This window comes from Cricetulus griseus, chromosome 2 (assembly GCF_003668045.3).
Source record: "Cricetulus griseus strain 17A/GY chromosome 2, alternate assembly CriGri-PICRH-1.0, whole genome shotgun sequence".
NCBI classification, from domain to species: domain Eukaryota; kingdom Metazoa; phylum Chordata; class Mammalia; order Rodentia; family Cricetidae; genus Cricetulus; species Cricetulus griseus.
The window spans coordinates 387,912,547-387,932,571 of record NC_048595.1 but is presented as its reverse complement, the minus strand read 5'-3'; the positions used below and the strand labels follow the sequence as shown (position 1 = coordinate 387,932,571).

The following is a 20,025-nucleotide window of genomic DNA, read 5'->3' as shown; positions in this document are numbered from 1 at the left end:
GTGTGTCTATGTGTGTTTGTGTATGTGTGCAAACCCATGTTTGTTCTTGTTATAATGATAGCTCTGCATGATCCAAGCTCACACTTTTCCCTCCAATAGGGAGAGGCCAATGTTGAAACACTGAGTTTTTTAGTTTGTTTTGCTCCATTGGAATACTCTGAGTCTCACAGGGAGGCCTTTCGGGATCTTGGCATGAGCTGCCCCCATCTCTCACAAACAATTAGTATCTAGAAGGCATTTTCAAGGACTCAGGTGAGGAGACCCTGGAAGACCAAAACCACAGCCAGTTTTGACCTGATCCTGTGCCAGTTAGGAATTTCTGGTTCACCTGATGAAATATATGGCTAGTCATCCATGTTTGGGACAAACCAAAGTATCTAAAGTCCAGTACAATCATTTGCTTACAGAGATGACTTTAAAGCCCATGTCTGAAATCTTTTTGTATTTTTATTGAATCCTATACCAAATCAATGAACTAGACACTGTGATCCAGTTCATAACACTGCAAACTTTTTGTGAGTAATTGACACTATTTCCATCAAATCAAATTAGATTTTTACCTTATTTCTCTATCCTAATTTGCTAATTGGACTGAAGTTATTCCTGTGGCCTTTTACTACTGTCTCTTTTTTTCTTATTACACATTTTCCAAGCATGATAATTTAACTTTGTTCACTTTGAGAAAAGGAAATGAGCACTTTGTGAACAAATGTCTCCTGGAATTGGCTAACCGTTTTTATGCCACTCAATAGGAAATACAATACAGTTTGTAAGATACTGATCTCTGAAGAGACTTTATTCCCATTATATAATTCATTGATTTTGAATGAATTGAATTGAACAACTTGTGCTGTTGACTTCATTCATACTACAGCTAAAATTACATGTGCTATATATTCATAAAATTACTATATTGATCACAGGCTTGTTTGTTTTTTTCTCCTATTTGTTGAGGTAAAGGAGGATGCCTTGTTTGGGATATGTGAGCCATAAGGCTAATGAAAAGTTTATGCTTCCAAAATATTCAACTCACCTTAGACACTTTTTCCTAGACTTCATCATGGTTAGAGAGAGGTGATTGACATTTAAACGAAAATTAGCAGAGCTTAAAAGCACCCAGATGTCTTCCATGGAGTATAGCAGAGGTGTAAGCAATGGGAGTGGTACATTAAGTACACTACACTCTGCTAGAGAGAATAAGCACATTTGGGTGGGGGCACTAACAATAACTCTTTCCTTTACATATACACTTTACCTCTTCCCTCTGTTTCTTTTCCCCTCTCCTTTTCCTTTCATATTTTATTCCATCACACAAAGAAAAAGGACATTTTAAGTATCTAAATATAAAATGTCACTCCATTTGCACATTAAATCTGTTCCTGCTAAGAGAATAATGGAGAGATGCAACAGTGTGGGTGGCTCTGGTTCCTTTCCATGATCACACACCCCAGACTGAACAGTGAAGATGGGAATTGCAGCCCATACTTTCCTGTAATGTCCCAGTTCTGTCTGTGTTTCTTAACAGTTGGTACCATGCTGCTCTGAGCAGGATTCCTCAATTTAAAAACAGAGGTGTTTCAGATAAAATGGCCCCAAAGACGAGCCAGCCTTTTGCCTGGTGTCAATGTACAGGGGTAGTGGTCTGTGGTGAAGGGAGAAGCTGGCTGCTGTAGGCTGTGTAGCATCCTTCCAAATGAACACACAGATGTGTTCATTGTTATTTATGATAAAATAGAGACATGTTCTAGACTGGTTAAGATATTTATAACCTTAATTATCTCCTCTGTAGAATATGCATCATCATCATCTCTTCCCCCTAGAAGATTTTAACATAGATATTTATAAAGCTCATTAATATTTTCAAAGCAATGTCAATTTTTCATGGGTTCTTTCTGTTGGTAATTTAAGAATATGCACCCACGGTCTTTAAAAGAAGCATTCAAATCATCCTGTCTACTTCTATACTTATCCAAGTGAAGTATACTATAAGTTAGTGAACAAAATATAAATACATATAAAAAGGCAAATCTATAAAAATGATAGTTTTATAATGGCTTCTCAAGATGAGAATCTTCAATCTCATTATCAGGGGAGGGCATTTAAGGTAGCCTCTCCTCTGTTGGTTAGATTGTTAGTTGGTATCATCTTTGTAGCTCTCTAGACATTTCCCTAGTGCCTGATTTCTCTTTAAACCTATAATGTCTGCCTCTATTATATTATCTCTTAGCTTGCTTTTTTCTGTTCTTCCCCCAACTCGGCCTCTCTGCCCCATCATGTCCTCCTCACCCCTCCTCTTCTCCCCTTATCATTCTCCTAGTTCCCTCCCCCTTCTGCCTATTCTCCCAATTTTCTCAGGAAATCTTGTCCCTTTCCCCTTCTCCAGGGGACCATGTATGTCTCTCGTAGGTTCCTCCTTGTTTACTAGCTTCTCTGGCAGTGTGGGTTGTAGGCTGGTAATCCTTTACTCTATGTCTAAAATCCACATATGAGTGAGTACACACTGTTTGTCTTTTTTGTGACTGGGTTATCTCACTCAGAATGGTTTCTTCTAGTTCCATCCATTTGCCTGCAAATTTCAAGATTCCATTGCCTTTTTGGCCACTGAATAGTACTTCACTGTGTAAATGTACCATATTTTTCTATCCATTCTTCAGTTGAGGGGCATCTAGGTTGTTTCCAGGTTCTGGCTATTACAAATAATGTTCTATGAACATAGTTGAACAGATGTCTTTGTTGTAGGAATGTGTTTCTTTTGGTTATATGCCTAAGAGTAGAATTCCTGGATCTTGTGGTAGACTGCCCTCATCCAGCAGCTGGTGGAAGTAGAAGCAGACACCCACCGCTAAACCTTGAACTGAACTGAAATCCAGATACAGAGAAGGACTGATGAGCAAAGGGGTCCAGACCCCCTGAATGTTGGTGTCAGTGAGGAGACCTTGGAAATCTATGAGGCCTCTTGTAGTGGATTAGTACTTAATGCTACCATAGGAATGGACCTTAGGAGCCCATCCCACATGGAGGGATACTCCCTGAGCCTAAACACAAAGAGGTTGGCCTAGAACCTATCCCAAGGAATATGACAGACTTTTAAGACCCCCTATGGAAGGCTTCACCCTTCCTGGGGAGCAGAAAGGGTATGGGATGGGTAGGGCCTTAGTTGGGGGGGGCAGGGGAGGAGGGGAGGGAGAGGGACCTGGGATGTAAAATAATTTTCTTGCTAATAAAAAAGATAAGAGTTTTCCTACAACTTATTATTAATGCTTGCTGAAGTTAACAACACCCAATGCCTGCCAGATGTTTGTGTACCAGACACATAGCAAACCTACATGTATTATCATGTATTATTATAGAGTAACACAAAATGATTGGATTTGTACACCTATACAAAATGTCAGCATATTGCATGTATGTGTATTCAAATATCTATGCAGTTTGTGGCATGAATTGTTCACTAGAAAATTCTACAATATGTCTAAAGATAAGTAATAATTATAGGTGGAGGGAGAAATTGTTTTAAAAATATTTTGTAGTTTTCATTTCTGCAAAAAGAAGATATTATTTGGTCACTCAATGCTATTTGTAACATGTGGCAGTTTTAATGACAATGAATAAAACATTGAATTAAATAAAATCCCAGCCACAGTTCCAGTTCTCAGGAGTTGCATGTGACCAGTTCCTGCCACACTGGAGAGAGCAGACAGAAAATTTCCATCCACATAGCACTTCACTTGACATAGAGGCTGTAATCCTCAGTCATTCCCTGTAGAAACACTGACCATCGTCATCAAATATCTGCTTGGAATGCAACTTTTTTTTTTCTTCCGAGCTCAAGGCAGGCAGTGGGAATTGTCTGATCACCCTTAAGGGTCTGGAGTGAGACTCTGAAATTGAGAGCTCATCTGAACTGACCAGCTACCCCATCTGTACAGTCTGGCAAGAGTACCCTCACATTCTTCTAAAGCAATTGACTAACAGTTCAACTTGGGGTACCAACTCGTCTTTTTAAATAATGAGAATGATAAGAAGTCCCAGAAAGATGGACCAAAGGTCATAGTCTTTCTCTTATTCCAGAGGTTTCCACATAACAAAAGCTTCTAACTAGGATGATTCTTTAGCCCATTGAGCATTGTTATTTTCTTGTAGGCATCCTAAGGGGACCCATCCTAAGGGGACCAGGCAGATGTAGAGCCACCATCTGCCAGAGCTCTCCTGTTCTGGCTGTGGCTTCAGCTGCTTTAGGAGTGGTCTGAGTGTCCTTCAGCAACATTATAGGGCACTCCTTCGGGTAGTTGTAAGACAAATTTTGTGAGCATACCATATTTTCATTTTTATTGCATTTGCTTTTCTTCCCTCCCTTTTTTCTTTCTCTTTTCTGCTCTCTTGCCCTCCATATTTCCTTTATCCCCCTCCCCCACTTTATTTACTAATCTTTACAAGGCTGGTGTTTATTAGAAACATTATCTGGAGATCTATATTTTTTGTGATGGTTGGTTAAGAACCAGTGCTGAGCTGGGTGATTGTGCTGTTTTTGATTGTAACATGGATGAATATTGCAGAGACTCATGGAGGATGTGTTTCATTTTAGTTTTCTCACTGAATTCACAGTTGGAACTTTTACTGTCTTGTGTATTTGCACTGGTTTTAAAATACCAAAATTTAAGCCGTGTTAATGCAACTAGGGAACAAACTATTTCCTTTTATTTATTTTTTTGGAAATAAGTCCTTTTAGTTTATAGCAGTAGCACACTAAAGGAAAAATATCTGACCCTCCCAGTGTATTCAGGTAAAGAGCATTGGTCAGAATTCAGCATCCAGTCAAGATTAAAAACAAATTAAAGCTGTAAATACATGAGAAGTGCTCTAACTTAATAAGGGGCCTTTATAAAAACATGTTAACTTCATATTGACCATTAACATTGGTTCTTTCACATAGAATGATGTTTTAACGAACACCACACAATTGCAGTGAAGACATGAGATACTTCAGAACCATTACATCATGACATAAATGTTTCTGATGTGAAGTAAATATATTTTGAACAGTGCATTAAGAAAAGCAATCATTAATAACACAAAGTAGTTCACAGAGCATTTATAACTTTCATGTTTTTATCTCCAAAAATAGTTTTCATAGATTTAAGTAGCAAATCAACATGATCTTTAGATTCCAAAACAGACACAGAGCTTTTGAATGAAGACACTGGCATTCGGGGTTGAGGACAAAACTTGTTTTTGTTTAACAACAAATCTCAGGAGATTTTGTATCAACAGATTATTTTAGCTCTCATTCACTTTCCTTCCCACATTAACAGAAACATAGGATACTTCAGGACACATCAGTGTTCCAATTGCCAAACACCCATTTTAATGAGACCTCATGCTGCTGATACCGTCACTCTTAGCAACATGCACATAGGAATACACACATTCATGTGCATGGGTGCTCTGTCCCAAGCCATAAAACCAAAGATAAGGACATTGTGGCCATGGCAGCAGCAGGATGAGATCATGCTAGATCACACAAGAAATCACATTCTTCTCCTGACAGCCCTGCAAGCAATGTTGGGTCTTCTGCCCTGAAGACAATGAGTGAAGAACCTCATTTGTGGTGTCAAGGACCAGTCCCTCTGTTAGTAAGAAATGAGCAGCTATTTGGCAGTGAAGGCCACCACTGAATAGAACTTAATGACCATCATCAATAAGATTTTTAACAGCGGCCTTTTTTGTTTGTTTGTTTGTTTAGCAAAATTTGGTTCTAACTCAAAAGTTTGAGTTAGCTTTTTATATATATTTTTGATGGGAACAAACTATTTTCAAAGGTGAATTTTGCACCCTTCTAGTGTTCTTTTCTGGTACTGGGTAAACTTTTCCTTAAAAGTTGATCACAGAAAAAAATCAAGGAAAATACTGATCTCTGTTTTTACTGATCATCTTCCTGAGTGGGATGTGGATTGCATTCATCGTGTAGGAAACCATGATGAATCAGAATAATGCAAAATAAACATTCATCTTAACATAGGCATGTTTTAATTGACAGTTTGAACATCTTCAAGGCCTTCTGAATGCATGCTCAGTTGCTGTTTCTGTGTGCATAACCTGGGTGTTATGATACTTTAATGGAAAACTTGGGTTGCAATATTCCAGGATTGTTTTTGTAAAGGCAAATGCACTGAGCATCTACAGTGTTGCTCTAAGTCTTCGCTGAATGTGCTAAGATGTTCTAAGATAATCTTACTATGAGGCTTACATCCATTTTTTCTGTATCTGTGGTACTAATAACACTGGTCACTTGTAACATTCAGTTTACTGTCCAATAAAAATAATGCATTTGTTTCACCAGTTCCATTCAGAATTGAAACCTTAATGTTCTCGGTTATTAACAGAATCTGAAAATAGGGTTTGTGGGCTGGAAATAAATGTATAGAGTGATTCAAAATAAATTTATAAAGTACCATTTATAATTTGAAAGTAAAAACTTAAAACTATATCACCCCCCATACACACACACACACACACACACACACACTCCATAAAAAGACATATAGTCTTTATTGTACAAATGTCAATTTTTCTATTTATTCTTTCTTCTTACTTTTAAATTAAATGTGGGTTTTGTTAGTAAAGAAATCTAATTTTAAAACATCTTATTTTCTATAAAATGAACATGAATAAAGCATTATTGACAGATCCCCCCCACACCAATCTTCAACTCTGAACATCACTAAGCATTTTGAATGATTGTCATGTGTGGAATGTGATGTCTTTTTCTAAGTTTTTACATCATGTTGGCATCTCCCACTTAATGGGCCGTCTTTCCCAGAAGAGACTATATAAATGCTTGATTCTCTATGATATTTATATCTCAATAATAAACAAGCATGTTAATTGATTTTAGAGTAACATTGACGATAAAATTACAATCACATAAATTTAAAACTTTTTGGTAAATTACCAGCATGATTTGCATTTGTTTGCTCATTTCTCAGATGTTGCCAACAACTTCAGTTTGTAAACAGACAGCAATGTAATACGACTGCTTAGTATAACTCTTTCCTGCTCATCTTTGGGTTGTTCCCTTGTTTTAGAGAAAATATCTTCCCCGCTGTTGTAAAGCCTTCCTTTCTCCTCTTTTCTCCCTATTCCCTTCGTTTTCTTAGGCACATCTCACTGTGTAGATGAGTCTAGCTGCAAACAATACTTCCTGCCTCCTGCTTCCACATTCTAGAATTACAAACTTATCCTACCATGTGTCATGGAACTGAGATGAACAGGCAGTTCTGTGAATCTCCTTGGGGGCAGTAATACCACTCATGAGTCAGCTCCTCCCTCTGTACCTGGCAGGGAAGATGTTGCAAGAGTGAGAAGAGTTAGTCCTGTGGCCTTGCAGATGAACAAGTTAGGGTGATAGCCTTGATGCCTTCAGCTAGGGCCCCTTTACTTACAATATTAACCGCATACTATGTGGAGACATAGAAATACAAGCAGGAGTACGGTGTATTTTCTTTGGTGATTTACAAATGTTTTAGGTCAATATTAATAGATTTTTCTCTTTGGGAGAGAAGAAAGTATGTCTGAATTAACAGATATTGACCAAACTTCTCAGGAGCCCATAATTGTTACTCAGGTAAACTCATTTACCAAGGAAACATTGTTCTCCTATGGTATGTACGAATACTACAAAAGGAGCCAGACACAGTGAATAGTGATCATTAAGCCAATTATAAAGCTACCCATTCATACAAAGAACATGGACATTCAGGTGAATATATAGACAAGGTTGTAGGTAAGTGTTAATCTCACATAGATTTTAGATGTGTGACTTGGGGAATGGGCTTTGAGCGCATCTCCACTCCTAACTTCAGTCAAGTTCTTAACTTCTCCAAGCCTGCAGCACTCTAATGTGCAAACTGAAGTGATGGTGAAATCTAGGGCTTCTGTAGTTCATTATCTGAAGCAAGAGAGTTAAGTAACAAATTAGAGATATTCATACCCCTTCTCAAAACAAGCTGCAAATCTCCCACCTTCTTCCACCTACTAATCAAGCCTAGTCTTTTGGCTTTTCAACATAGTATTTTCCTCTGCAAAGTTTACATTCAAGAGTTGGGCAACTGAGTTTGTTGTTGTTGCTGTTGTTTTGTGTGTGTGTGTGTGTGTGTGTGTGTGTGTGGTATTTTTATTTAAATTAGAAACAATCTTGTTTTACATGTCAATCCCAGTTCCCTCTCCCTCCCATTCTCCCCTGCCCCCCACTAACCCCCTATCCCATCCTCTTTCTACTCCCCCATGTGTCTAGACTGAGAGAGTATCCCTCTATGAGGAATGGGCTCCCAAAGTCCATTCATACACTAGGAATAAATACTGATCCACTACCAGAGGCCCCATTGTCTGCCCAGGCCTTCTAACTGACACCCACGTTGCTGTTGTTTTCATCACAAAATATCTGATGGCTTTGCTTTGGACCACCCCCATAGCTATCCTTGAGTACAGCCATCTGTGAGCCTCAGGTTAGACATACCAGGAAACTATTCATACTTCATACAGGAGCCATGTACAAGATAAAGTTTTATCTGAAGAGGGTTGGTGATATGCAGTGATGAGCAAGAGAAGGGCTTATTGTTGTGAGCTCAGTGCTGACGTCCAGAGTCAAGAGGCAATTGGGATGGATGGATGGATGGATGGATGGATGGATGGATGGATGGATGATGGATAACAGGCCATGCCTGTGGTCATCACAGAACCACTGAAGCTCAGTCTTCCAGAGGTAGGTAATCATGACAGAGATAGACACAGCCATCTACATGTATCCCAAAGTTAGCTCTAAAAGAAGTATGCCTGAACCTTTGAGAATTCTTGATAACTTGGGTACTTGATGGAATTAAAATATGAAAAACATGAAGATTTCTCTTTATCATTTTGAAACCTTACTTCTCATAGATGGGATTTTATTTTTAAGTATGTATATGTACTTTGACTCACAGCATTGAAGTCACATAATAGTTTCATATAGAATGTCTATTTACTACCTATGCAGTTCTTGTCTATGAGTCAGCCATAATTTGTATAGCTAGTCCTAGAATGCAGGGTTATCAGCAGGTATATTGGGTTTTTCTCTATGTTGCCACAAAATAACATCAGTCTTTACTGTATAGCCCTATGTATCAGAAATCTGGCAGAGGTTTCAAAATAAGCAAAAATTTGATATCTTGGCAGTACTGCATTCCAGCCTGAAGATGGGGAGGATCCATTTCTTTACCTCAACCTCAGTGACCTCACGCCTAGCCCTACACTGTCTTCAGTGTTAGCAGTCATCATCTTCATAGCCACATGCCCTCTGATTCCTCTCTCTTCCTCTTGAATGTGGGAAAACCCTGTGATTTCATTAGGCCCACCTGGGTAATCCAAGCTGATCTCTCTCAACACTGTGCCATCTGGTTGGCAGCCTTGATTCTATTTAAACATTGGTTCTTTTTTTTTTTTTACCACACAAAGTAACATCATTACATTTAGGTGATACAGAAATGGAAACTCGAGGGAGACTGGTATTGTATCCGTCACATTGTGTTTTGTTGCCAGAGTTCTATAAATAACCCAGTAACATTGGCAATGCCCTCATGGGTTTCCTTCTACATCAGTCTTCAATTACATCTCTATTTCTTTAAGTTAAACAGATGGCCAACTTCTTCCTGCAAATTGAAATACATATTCCATTTATTTACCCATCACATATAACTTTAGGTTTACTATATCCCTAGTAATTACTTGATTTAGAATGACTTAATCATTTGTTTCCTGAGTTATTCTATAGACTGTAAAATGTTGCACCCTGTTACCAATTGTAAAGATCTTCCTAAATTGTCTTGGTAAAATCTTGGAATGGGGGTTCTCCCCTAAGCTAAATGGGCAGCAGGCCTTATGCATTGAAGGTAGCCTGTCCAGGTGACACTGCTTCCTACGTGACCTCATAGATTCTCCATGGCTTATGACTAAGCCTGTACAGTCAGGTTTTTTGTTATGGGTTTTGTTGCTGCTGCTGCTGCACCCCCCACCACCACCACCACTTGCTAGATGAACTTTATGGTATTTCCAAGCATTGTACTGTAGAAGGCTAGGAGAGGGTTAGAGCTATGAGGAAGAAGCTGATTTTGACCCTAAAATTGAAGGTAAGGGGGTTGTTGATCACTGGTCTGTCCAAACTGTCACCCCATCCTACTCTACATTTATCACAATGCCAGAAGAGGGGCTGAAGCAGTGGTGAGAGTGACCATGCTTCTTTGCTCTAGGCTTAAGCTCTTCCTTCTTCACACAATTGATGCTGCTATTCCTCTGCCTTAGTGCCAAGAAGAAAAAATTGGGAATCTTTTTAAAGGCTATCAGAAAAAAAAAAATACACCAGTGACCTTCACAACAGAACAATGGCACTCTCCCAAGGAATTGTAATAATTAGCCCAGGATTTAGAATGTGTAATCAGAATAGAAACAGCTGCAAGGAAAAGAATACTGGGTCTTATGAAAAACTCTTTAGAGGTGTATTGGCACATGTCTATGTTCTCAACACTGGAGAAGCCGAGGCAACAGGATTTAATGCATGTTCAAGGTGAGCCTTCTATCTATGAGCTAAAGGCTGATGTGGGTTAGAGCATGACTGTGTCAAGATGAATAAGTAAGTAACCCTGGACTGGCAGTCAGTTGGAGTGGGCATGCTGGAGCACACCTGTACTTTCAGCCCTCAAATAGCAGAGGCTACAAGATGGCTGCCATATAGTCAAAGGCCTTAATAGTGAACTAAATGGGTTCAAAGCCAGCCTAGAGTATAGAGTGAAATGTTAGCTCAAAACACCAAGAAGGTCTAACAAAACAAACAGTAAACAAAAACAATTCTTGCTCAGTATATGGTTAATTCCTCCAAACATCATTTATTGTGTTAATATGGAGAGAGTAGAGGGCTTCCTTCCCTCTCTGTTCAGTGTCTGTGAAAAGATTCCCCCATAATGCCTATGTGAGGTATATTTTTGCAGACACTGTGTTCCAAGGGGAGAGGTGAGTTTCCTTGACTTTAATCCTCTAGAAAAAGAAATTGAAAATGAAATGCTTTTTAATACATAAAACACAGAGGCTAATACAGAGCATGAAAGCATGTGTGGTGTGACATGTGTGTATTGAAGTGAATCAAGCAGGTCCAGGACTTTTCCATTTAAATATCAAAGAGCACCTCGTGCTGTCAGCATGCCCACACCAAACAGACATCCTAATTTACTATTTAATAATGCATGGGCATGTCAGGTTTCTCTTTGCAGTTCCTTTCCCTGGGGCTGTTCCAGCTCAACTAGTTCTCAGGCTATTAAAAATTGATTCACTTTCTTCTTCTGATATTTAGTAAAAGAGAAATAAAATTCATCTATTTTAGTTCAAAAGCCTTTCTTTTAGACTCTCCTCATTTCAAACAAAGCTTAAGAGTGCTTAAGTATATAGGTAGGTAATAAAGTAAAATAAACTTTAAATTTGGAGATTTGGGGAATGAGTCAACATGGGAGATGAGCCAGGACCATGCTGGTTAATTAGGTCACCAATTATTTGTTTGGGTAGTGAGGTAGGACTAATCTTTGTCCTCGTGTTTGAATATCACTTTACCTTCTCTTTTGGCATGTAGCTTTTGGGGCCCGGTAGTCTCCTCCGATGGAATAAATCACCCTTCATCTTTCTATCTTCTGCTGTGTCTGGTGCATAATAGATCCAGAAAATGTATTTTAATTGCATCAGATTGAGACATTTTGCTATTATTACATTTACGTTAAAATGTATTGTATCATCATGAACATTCCTGTATCTTAATTTCTGTTTTGTATTGCAGAAAATACTAAGCTCCTCTAAAGACAAACATATATGTGCCTTTTCCTTGTGTTTATTTCATGTTTGTTTTATTTAACAGTGGATTTAGATCATTGTTGGCAGCTGATGATGCCTGGATACGTGGCACGTTCTAATCTATGCATTTTACTACTTAATAGAAATGTTTAGGTAATATGTATACAACATAGAAAATTAGAAACAGAAAGAAGTATAAAAGGGTTGCCTAAATAGAAACTGAATGCTTACCTTTGTTTTAATAGGTGAGCTCTGTTCTACATGTTATTTTTCTTTGTCACACTATCTTCTGCATACTCTTGATCTGTTCTCTGTGATTCCCTGCAGACTTTGAGTCATAAGTAGTGTGTACTAAAGTATAATGTTTTACATAATCACATTTTTGTAAATGTTACTTTTACATAGAATAAAAAAATCTGGCAAACTTTTACTTACAAACTTTTGAGGCCATCACAGCTTAAAATACTTTTTTTTCTTATCGCCTTTAATTGTCAGTGCTATGAGCAGTGCTTTTCCTGAAGTAAATGTCATGGCCCGCCCTTTTCTCCAACTCTTAAGACTCCTGAGAGGAATTCTAAATAGACTGTCACCTTTATCCCTCTTCTCTGCTCTAATGAGGTATGTTAGACAGACACAAGTTGAAGCTAAAGACATAATAAATGATGAAGGGAAATATAGTTTCTGTAACTGTTAAAATAAAAATCTCACTAGTTATATATAGTCATTTTAAAGGCCTGTTCTTGGGGGCTGGGAAGATGATAAAGTGCTGGCCCTGCAAACATGAAGAGTGGATTCTGGTCCCCAGTACCCATGTAAAGGCCAGATGCTATAAGGAAGCCAACTGGAGAGATGTAAACATTGGCCTAGGGGTGGAGACAGAGCCTGGACTTTACTACTTAGCCTAATCAGTGAGCTTCAAGATCAGAGAGGCTGTGTTTCAATAAATAAATAAGGTGGGGGATAATTGAAAATATCTGACATCAACTTCTCTTCTCCACATGTATATGCATGCAGGTCTAGACACACATCACACAACCACACAAACACATAGCTAACATGAAACACAGAGGTAAGTCCTGTTCTCAGACCATGAGAATACTGGGAATGCAGGCAGTCCAGTGATGTGGAATGGACTGTGGCTGAGTGCAGGCAGGACGGCACTGGGTAGAAGGTAGAAAAGCCAAGGCATTCAGGACAAATCCTCCACTCTTCCATCTCATCCTATTCCCCAGAACTTAATATCTGCAAACCCTCCAGATTGTTGGAATGCCTTTCTTATCGATGTTATTATACTTATTTTTAAAGGTTCAAATTTAGTTAGAAACCATTTCATTATGCATGTTCAAAAGGCAAAGCTTTGTGTTCCGTGAATGATATGCATCTATAAAGATAAATATAGGAGAAAGGAGTTTATGGTCACATCATCTCATTCATTTGCTTTGTATAAAAGTTTAGTAGATGCCTGTAAAGAATCAGCAGCCACTGATAGCAATTGCAAAAGTGAACTATTCTTCCAGGAGTGTTAGTTTAGTACAAGAAGTCGGTGTATCTATTTAGGTAATGGTAATGTCAGATAAAAGTGATCTATGTGTTCAGGGAAGTACAAATAAATGTCTTAAGTGACAAATGCAGGAGAGAGGGCTAATATTAATCACCTGCAAATATTAATGAGTTCCTACGTGGGAGATTTGAGTGCTGACTGGAGTTCATGAATTATGAAGACTGATGGTCAAAGTGTGTCCTTCAGATGGCTGCAATTCTCAGGGTCGACCCAGGATTACAGATCATGATGAGTACCATGAATTATTCTTCAGTGAGTGAGAAATTCCACACCTTGGAGACTTTCAAGTAGACTTTTTTTTCCTGTAGTCCCCTTCAGCTGCTAGCTGAAAGTACATAGTGGAGTAACCAGATACAAATAGTTGTGGACTGTGACGTGAATAAGACAAAGACAACAGTTGAAGGCTTTGAAGAGTGATACAAAAATGATCATTAATGTGGGCTGGAATGTGAATAGAAACTGCTAAGATAGAGGGACTTCCTATGGTCTACAGAGGTGGAATGTGAATAGGAGCTGCTGAAACAGAAGAACTTCCTGTGGTCTACAGAGGTAGAATGTGAATAGAGGCTGCTAAGACAGAGGGACTTCATGTTGGGAGCATCAGGGAATTGTAGGAGGCCCTCAGACTTTGTCAAACTTTTTCTTTGTTTGGTCCAAAGACTAATAAAAGTATTTAAACTTTGGAAATTGTTATGATGTATTAAATATTATTATTAATTACTTGTTCCAAGGACTACCATGACTTTTGGATTATGTCTTCATTTAAGATTAACATGGTATATAGTTCACTGGAATGTTAGCTCAGAACTCGGGCCTGATGTGATGTAGGCACAATCTTAATTTCTAGTTTTGTAACTTTCATCTTTGGCTTTATATCTTGCATTTGTAATAGTTTCACACAGATTACATAAAATACCTTTGATAGTTTTGCTTTAAAACAACTTTTATATCTTGATTGTAATCTTTTCCTTTTAATGCTATTGATTTATTTTTCATAGATGTCCCTATTTTGTTTCAATAGGAAAATAGTTTTCAATTAAAATAATGTCTCTCCCTCCACCTTTTACTGTGTTTGTTTGGAGTGGAGTATTCATTTGTTTTGAGATAGCATCTTATTTTATAGCCCATGCTGTCTCCTCAAATTCTAGGGTTATCATCATGGCATTTTAAATTATGTCATCAGTACACTATTACATATGGCTTATAAAAATAGACTAGGTTTCTTAGGAGCTAACTAAAGAGCCCAAAAATGAAACTTGAATGTGAATTTTCTAGCACTTATAGTTGATCAGCTGCTCCATAATTTGATCTTCTCATTGACCAGACCACATTCCAGTCCAAACATAGCCCATGCAGTTGATATGCAGGCCAGAAACAGTGACAACTGGTAGAAGTTGTCTATAATGCTGGAACATCCAAGGTTGGTGCCATGTTAATGTATTTGTGACTAAATGTTTTCAGTTAGCTTGACCTACTTAAGAGAGCCCTTACTGCCAGAAAGGCATGTTCCATGTACTTTGACTTATGGCAGCAACATTTTCATAGTTTTATGCTAGGACAGTTTGTTTTTCATTTTATAAGAAAGTTAACACCATCACTTTCTGTTCTGTCTTGACTGAAACTTCTAGGGCTAATTTTCTGTGATGGTAGATAAAGTTTACCGTATTCTTTTTCTTTTACCACATCCACATTGACTATAGCAAGTGACTTGAACTGTGAGCTTCTTTTACTTTATTTTTATGGTTATAATATAATTACATTTCTCAATTCCGTTTCTTCCCTCTAAACCCCCCTACATACCTATTCCCACTCCTTAAAATTCATGACTTCTTTTTTCACTAATTGTTATTGCATGCATATATGTATTTGTATATACATATATATATCTAAATATAACCTGTTCAATAGGCTTTTCTTAAATTATAAGAAAAATTATTTTAATGTAAGAACATTATAAGAAAATAATTTTAATTATTTTTGATAGTCTGTGGTAAATAAATCTTAATTAACTCAATAAACTATTAATATATCTGTTTAATATACATGATTGACAGAAGTGGAAAGGGCTATGGCCTCAAGAAGCTAAAGAATAGTTTTGAAAGCTCATAAGGAATGCTTTGTGTACTCACTGATTTACTATATGAGTTACATTAAAATACTCCTTCATTGCTTAAAATTTGCTGTAGTGTGTGTGTGTGTGTGTGTGTGTGTGTGTGTGTGTGTGTGTGTGTGTTTGCAAGGGAGATGTGTTCCTGAAGAGAACAGACAGTTGAGTCTTGTTTTTAATTCAGTCATCAAGTCTGCATATTTTTATTAGTGAGTGGAGGTTATTTGAATTTAAGTTATACTTGAGAAAGTTAGCTAATTTTTTGGAAGTTCTTTTGCTAGATGGCTGAATTGCCCTTTGTTCTTCCTTTCTACCGTACTGACGTTAATGGGTTTCTAGTTCACTGTGTTGGGTGTAATGGGCTCCTTCTTATCTCTCTTTTACTTATATATTCTTCTCATAGTATTTTTTTCTCTGCTCCCGTGATCAAAACTTTCTTTTTTCCTACTTTGTTCCTTTAGTGTCTTACTGACATTACTCTCCAGGGCCTGAATGATTTCCTTGCTTTATTCATCTGCTTGTTTGAGGTCACTGGTCCTTTTTGTCAACTTTGAGATCTTAATCTGGCTTTTGATCTATTTCAGCATCTTTGAAATCAGCAGCAGGTGAGGTGTTCTGGATTTTGCAGGATCCATGTTGCCAATAGCACTTTAGATGAGACGTCTGCTCCCCTTCCCCTGCCGTGTAACCACATAGTTGCAGCTGTGCTCAGAAAGGCTTTCTTCTTGGCACTTGTGTTTGTACTTGACAATGTCCTAGTGCTGATCATGCAGGTTTCTGGTGTTCACCCTCTTTGCGTCATTGAATTGGAGGCTTTCTTGCTCATTCTGTCACCAGATCAGACAGAGGCAGGTTCTAGCCTGTCATCTTACCCAGAAGCTCCCCAGAGCAGTCTTGTTTTCTTGTGCTTTCTCTTCCATTTGATTTTTCCATTGTTTGCAAGACAGAGCCCAACCATAATTGCATTTAGGAGCTGCTCAGTGTGCAAGGGGGATCAATGAGCAGCCTCTGTTTATTATGTGCACCTTATGTTCAGTCCAAATAAAATGGTGGGGTTCTAGATAAAACATCTCCACCCTTCCAGTTGTTCTGCCTTCACTGCTATTCCAGATTGTCATGCCTGCTAGAAAACCCTTATGGTCCTTCATGGCTGCACACCATTCAATTTCAGAGATAGCAAGGAACATTACACAACCAATGAATTGTTCTTCCATTCCTTAGTCCACATTGTAAAGTAAAATGACTTGTTTCCATTTTTATTCTCTAATACCAACCTGTGCGACAGTGCCCAACCCATAATAATCTTCAAATGAAGATTAATTTATGTGGACAACATATTGCAATGATAACTTGTGAATTGGGGTTTTTGAATCACAGAACAGTGTCTGATTGCAGGTTGCCCTAAAGCTCTAGTAATATCATATTTTTGCACCTGTATAATGTTTTATTTTAAGTAAACTCAAACAACTTAGTTTAATACTACTCTCTTTCACATTCTCTAAATTAACCCTGTCAACTGCATGAGTTTCAAATCAAAGTTGTAAATATCAAAATAGTCTTGTTTAGCTGTCCATAGGTCTTTTTGAGAATGGTTTTGTTCAATGTCTCTGGTTTTGTCGCTAAAACACTGAGAGAATTCTAGCATGAAGTAACAAAGCAGGTACCAAACCTTTTCAGCATTACATACTTGAGGTTCTTTTTTGTTTGTTTGTTTTTCAGTTGTGCAGATTTATTTTCTGAATACAGATTATAATCTTTACTTATTATAAAGTCAGTCAATAAGAACAAGGCTGTTTTGATTAAATAAATTGGATGCTATGCTCAGGTTGATACAAAACCCAAAACATCATCCATAACCCCCTGACTGCACCCTTTTTTAGCATATATATATTTATATTTACATAAAAAGAGCAATAATGGCAATATGTTATGCATCAATAGCAGCAACAGCTTTTCCAGGTTCTGTAGTCCTTTGAACAAAATTGTAGAGCCATCCAGCACACTCCATTTAAAAAAAAACAAAAACAAAAAAACAAACAAACAACAACAACAAAAAAGTAAAAAACAAAATCCCAGAAGACAGCCCAGTTCTGTTACTCTTATGGTACTTGGCAACATTTTTTTAAATTAGTTTACTTGAGGTTCTTTTATAGTTCACCTTATTATAAATGCAAAAATCCTGTCCATATAACAGACAAAATTATATAGACATACACGATCAAACACCTTTAAAATAAGACAGAAGGAAAATATTCAGGAAAACTCAATTTTGTTTTGCTCAGTTGTTTGCTTTAAATATTATCAAACCCAACCATTCTAGTTTTAATTTCATGCTATGGAAATGCATCTTGACTCTTTTTCATTTATGTTATTGATCCTTACATTGGTACAAGTAGTCTTCTACCTGTACAATTTACAATTGTTCTTTTACCATACTTGAGTTTTCCTGAATATTGCTGCCTTGTTAGAGTTGGTGTTTATTTTCTTCTGGAGAAGATACACATACCCTTGCTTTACAGATATATATATATATATATATATATATATATATATATATATGTTTATATCAATGTGTGCCATAGAACTTGAAAATTGCAAAGCACTGTTCAGATGGAATGGTTAACATTCACAGGCACTCTTTTTCATTGCTTTATCTTCTGAAAACATTCACAATTTTCATGATAGGAGATATTCTACCGGGGATTTGTGGGTTTATAATAGCTGTCATCATTCAGAGTCTTCAGATGGCTTGTATAATTTTTAGTGTGATCAGTAAAATCTATCTGTCCTGCTGCACAGTAATTTATAAATTTGGATTGCTATTTTGAAAAGGAAAATAATTCGTCAAGATGAATGAGCTGTGATGTTGTTAATATTTCATATAAGAACCATTAACTTAAAAACTAGTAAACAAGCCATTGATGAATCAAAGAAACAGATTTAAGGCAGATTTTTATCTCTGAAATATTATGTAAGTATTGATAAATATCTAGAAACTGTGGGGTTTTTTTTACTGTGAAAATAACCAGCTTAATCTCACATACTGCTCACACACCCACTGTCAGATTTAGAATCCCTCAAAGCTAGCCAAAGCCATGGTTCAGGATGCACTACTGGTGTTTGAAATCTTCCAAAAGAAAAGTATTTCATGAGAAAACAGTCATCTCATTGAATTCATGTAAACAGGATGAGTCTGCAGACTTTGAGTTGAGACTCAACCTCAAAGAAGAGCACAGTCTCCCAGAAGCCCTTGAGCCATTCTCGTGTGCATAGGTCAGTGCCTCGTCCTGTACAAGCTAAATCCATCCTGACACACCATTCTCCTGTACTTCCTTACAGAGACCCTTCACATGTTCTGCCGCCACCACTGCCACATTGTATTCAGTCTCTTCAGTCACAGAGAACAGGGACATTGGGATCATCCCATTGGCTTAGAGCATCTCCCTGATGGCTTTAGGGAACCAGTTGGCTGCTACTGTGTTAGAGATGGGACATTTCATCTTGAAAACACTCAACCTTCTCTCTTCAGAAAGGTTCCTCCATTGTTATACTTTAAAGGGCTTATGTGAATTCTTGTAACAATGCTGTTAGTGTCATTAGCCATTTTTTTTTTCAGATGGCTGTATCTTTCTGTCTGATGGACAGTTCCCTTGAATAACCACCAACAACAATCATTCATTTCTTCACTGGCAGGTACTACAGTGCAACCATCCTGCAGATGTCGGGCGTGGAAGATGACAAACTTGCAATATGGCTGGCTTCAGTGACAGCTTTCACCAACTTCATTTTCACACTAGTGGGAGTCTGGCTCGTTGAGAAAGTGGGTCGCAGGAAGCTTACCTTTGGTAGCTTGGCAGGTAGGTGACTGGATATAGAATCCTGCTTTTAAAATACCTTGTAATGCCAGGCGTTGGTGGTGCATGCCTTTAATCCCAGCACTCGGGAGGCAGAGGCAGGCAGATCTCTGTGAGTTCGAGGCCAGCCTGGTTTCCAGAGTGAGTGCCAGGATAGGCTCCAAAGCTACACAGAGAAACCCTGTCTTGAAAAACCAAAAATAAAAAAAAAAAAAAATACCTTGTAGTAGTGACAGTGACTCTCCCAAAAGATAACAGTGGCTTCTCAGAATGATTTCTAAGCCAGACAGTGCCAAACTAGAATGATAGAAGAAAACAAATAAATGAAAGGTAAGATCCTTCAACTAGCTCTGGGGTAAGTGGCTGGAGACAAGCCTGTGACAAGAAAAAAGCTGTAAGAACACAATTGACTGAGGATACATTTCTGTCAACAGCTGGAGAGCTGTTTGGAGACTCAAAACTGAAGAGCATAGGAACGGTTTTCTCTGTCTTTGTTTGAAAAGCATGTTACGTTCTTACTTTGCAACAACACTATAGTGTTTTTTATATATTTTGGAATAGAACAGAAGAAATTATTTGGAATCTTCCTTCACAAATCAAGGAAAGTATTTGAAACAGGCCTAAATTGTAGGGTCAAGTGT

General features: G+C 37.8%; 1 protein-coding gene across 1 annotated transcript in view; it reads left to right on the top strand.

Moving 5' to 3' along the window:
• Positions 1-20,025, top strand: part of LOC100750437 (solute carrier family 2 member 13) — a 261,443-nt gene that overhangs the window by 160,435 nt on the left and 80,983 nt on the right. The window contains exon 5 of the mRNA XM_027396332.2: positions 19,224-19,387. Coding sequence (XP_027252133.1) covers positions 19,224-19,387 — 164 coding nt within the window. The remainder of the gene's footprint in view (positions 1-19,223; positions 19,388-20,025) is intronic.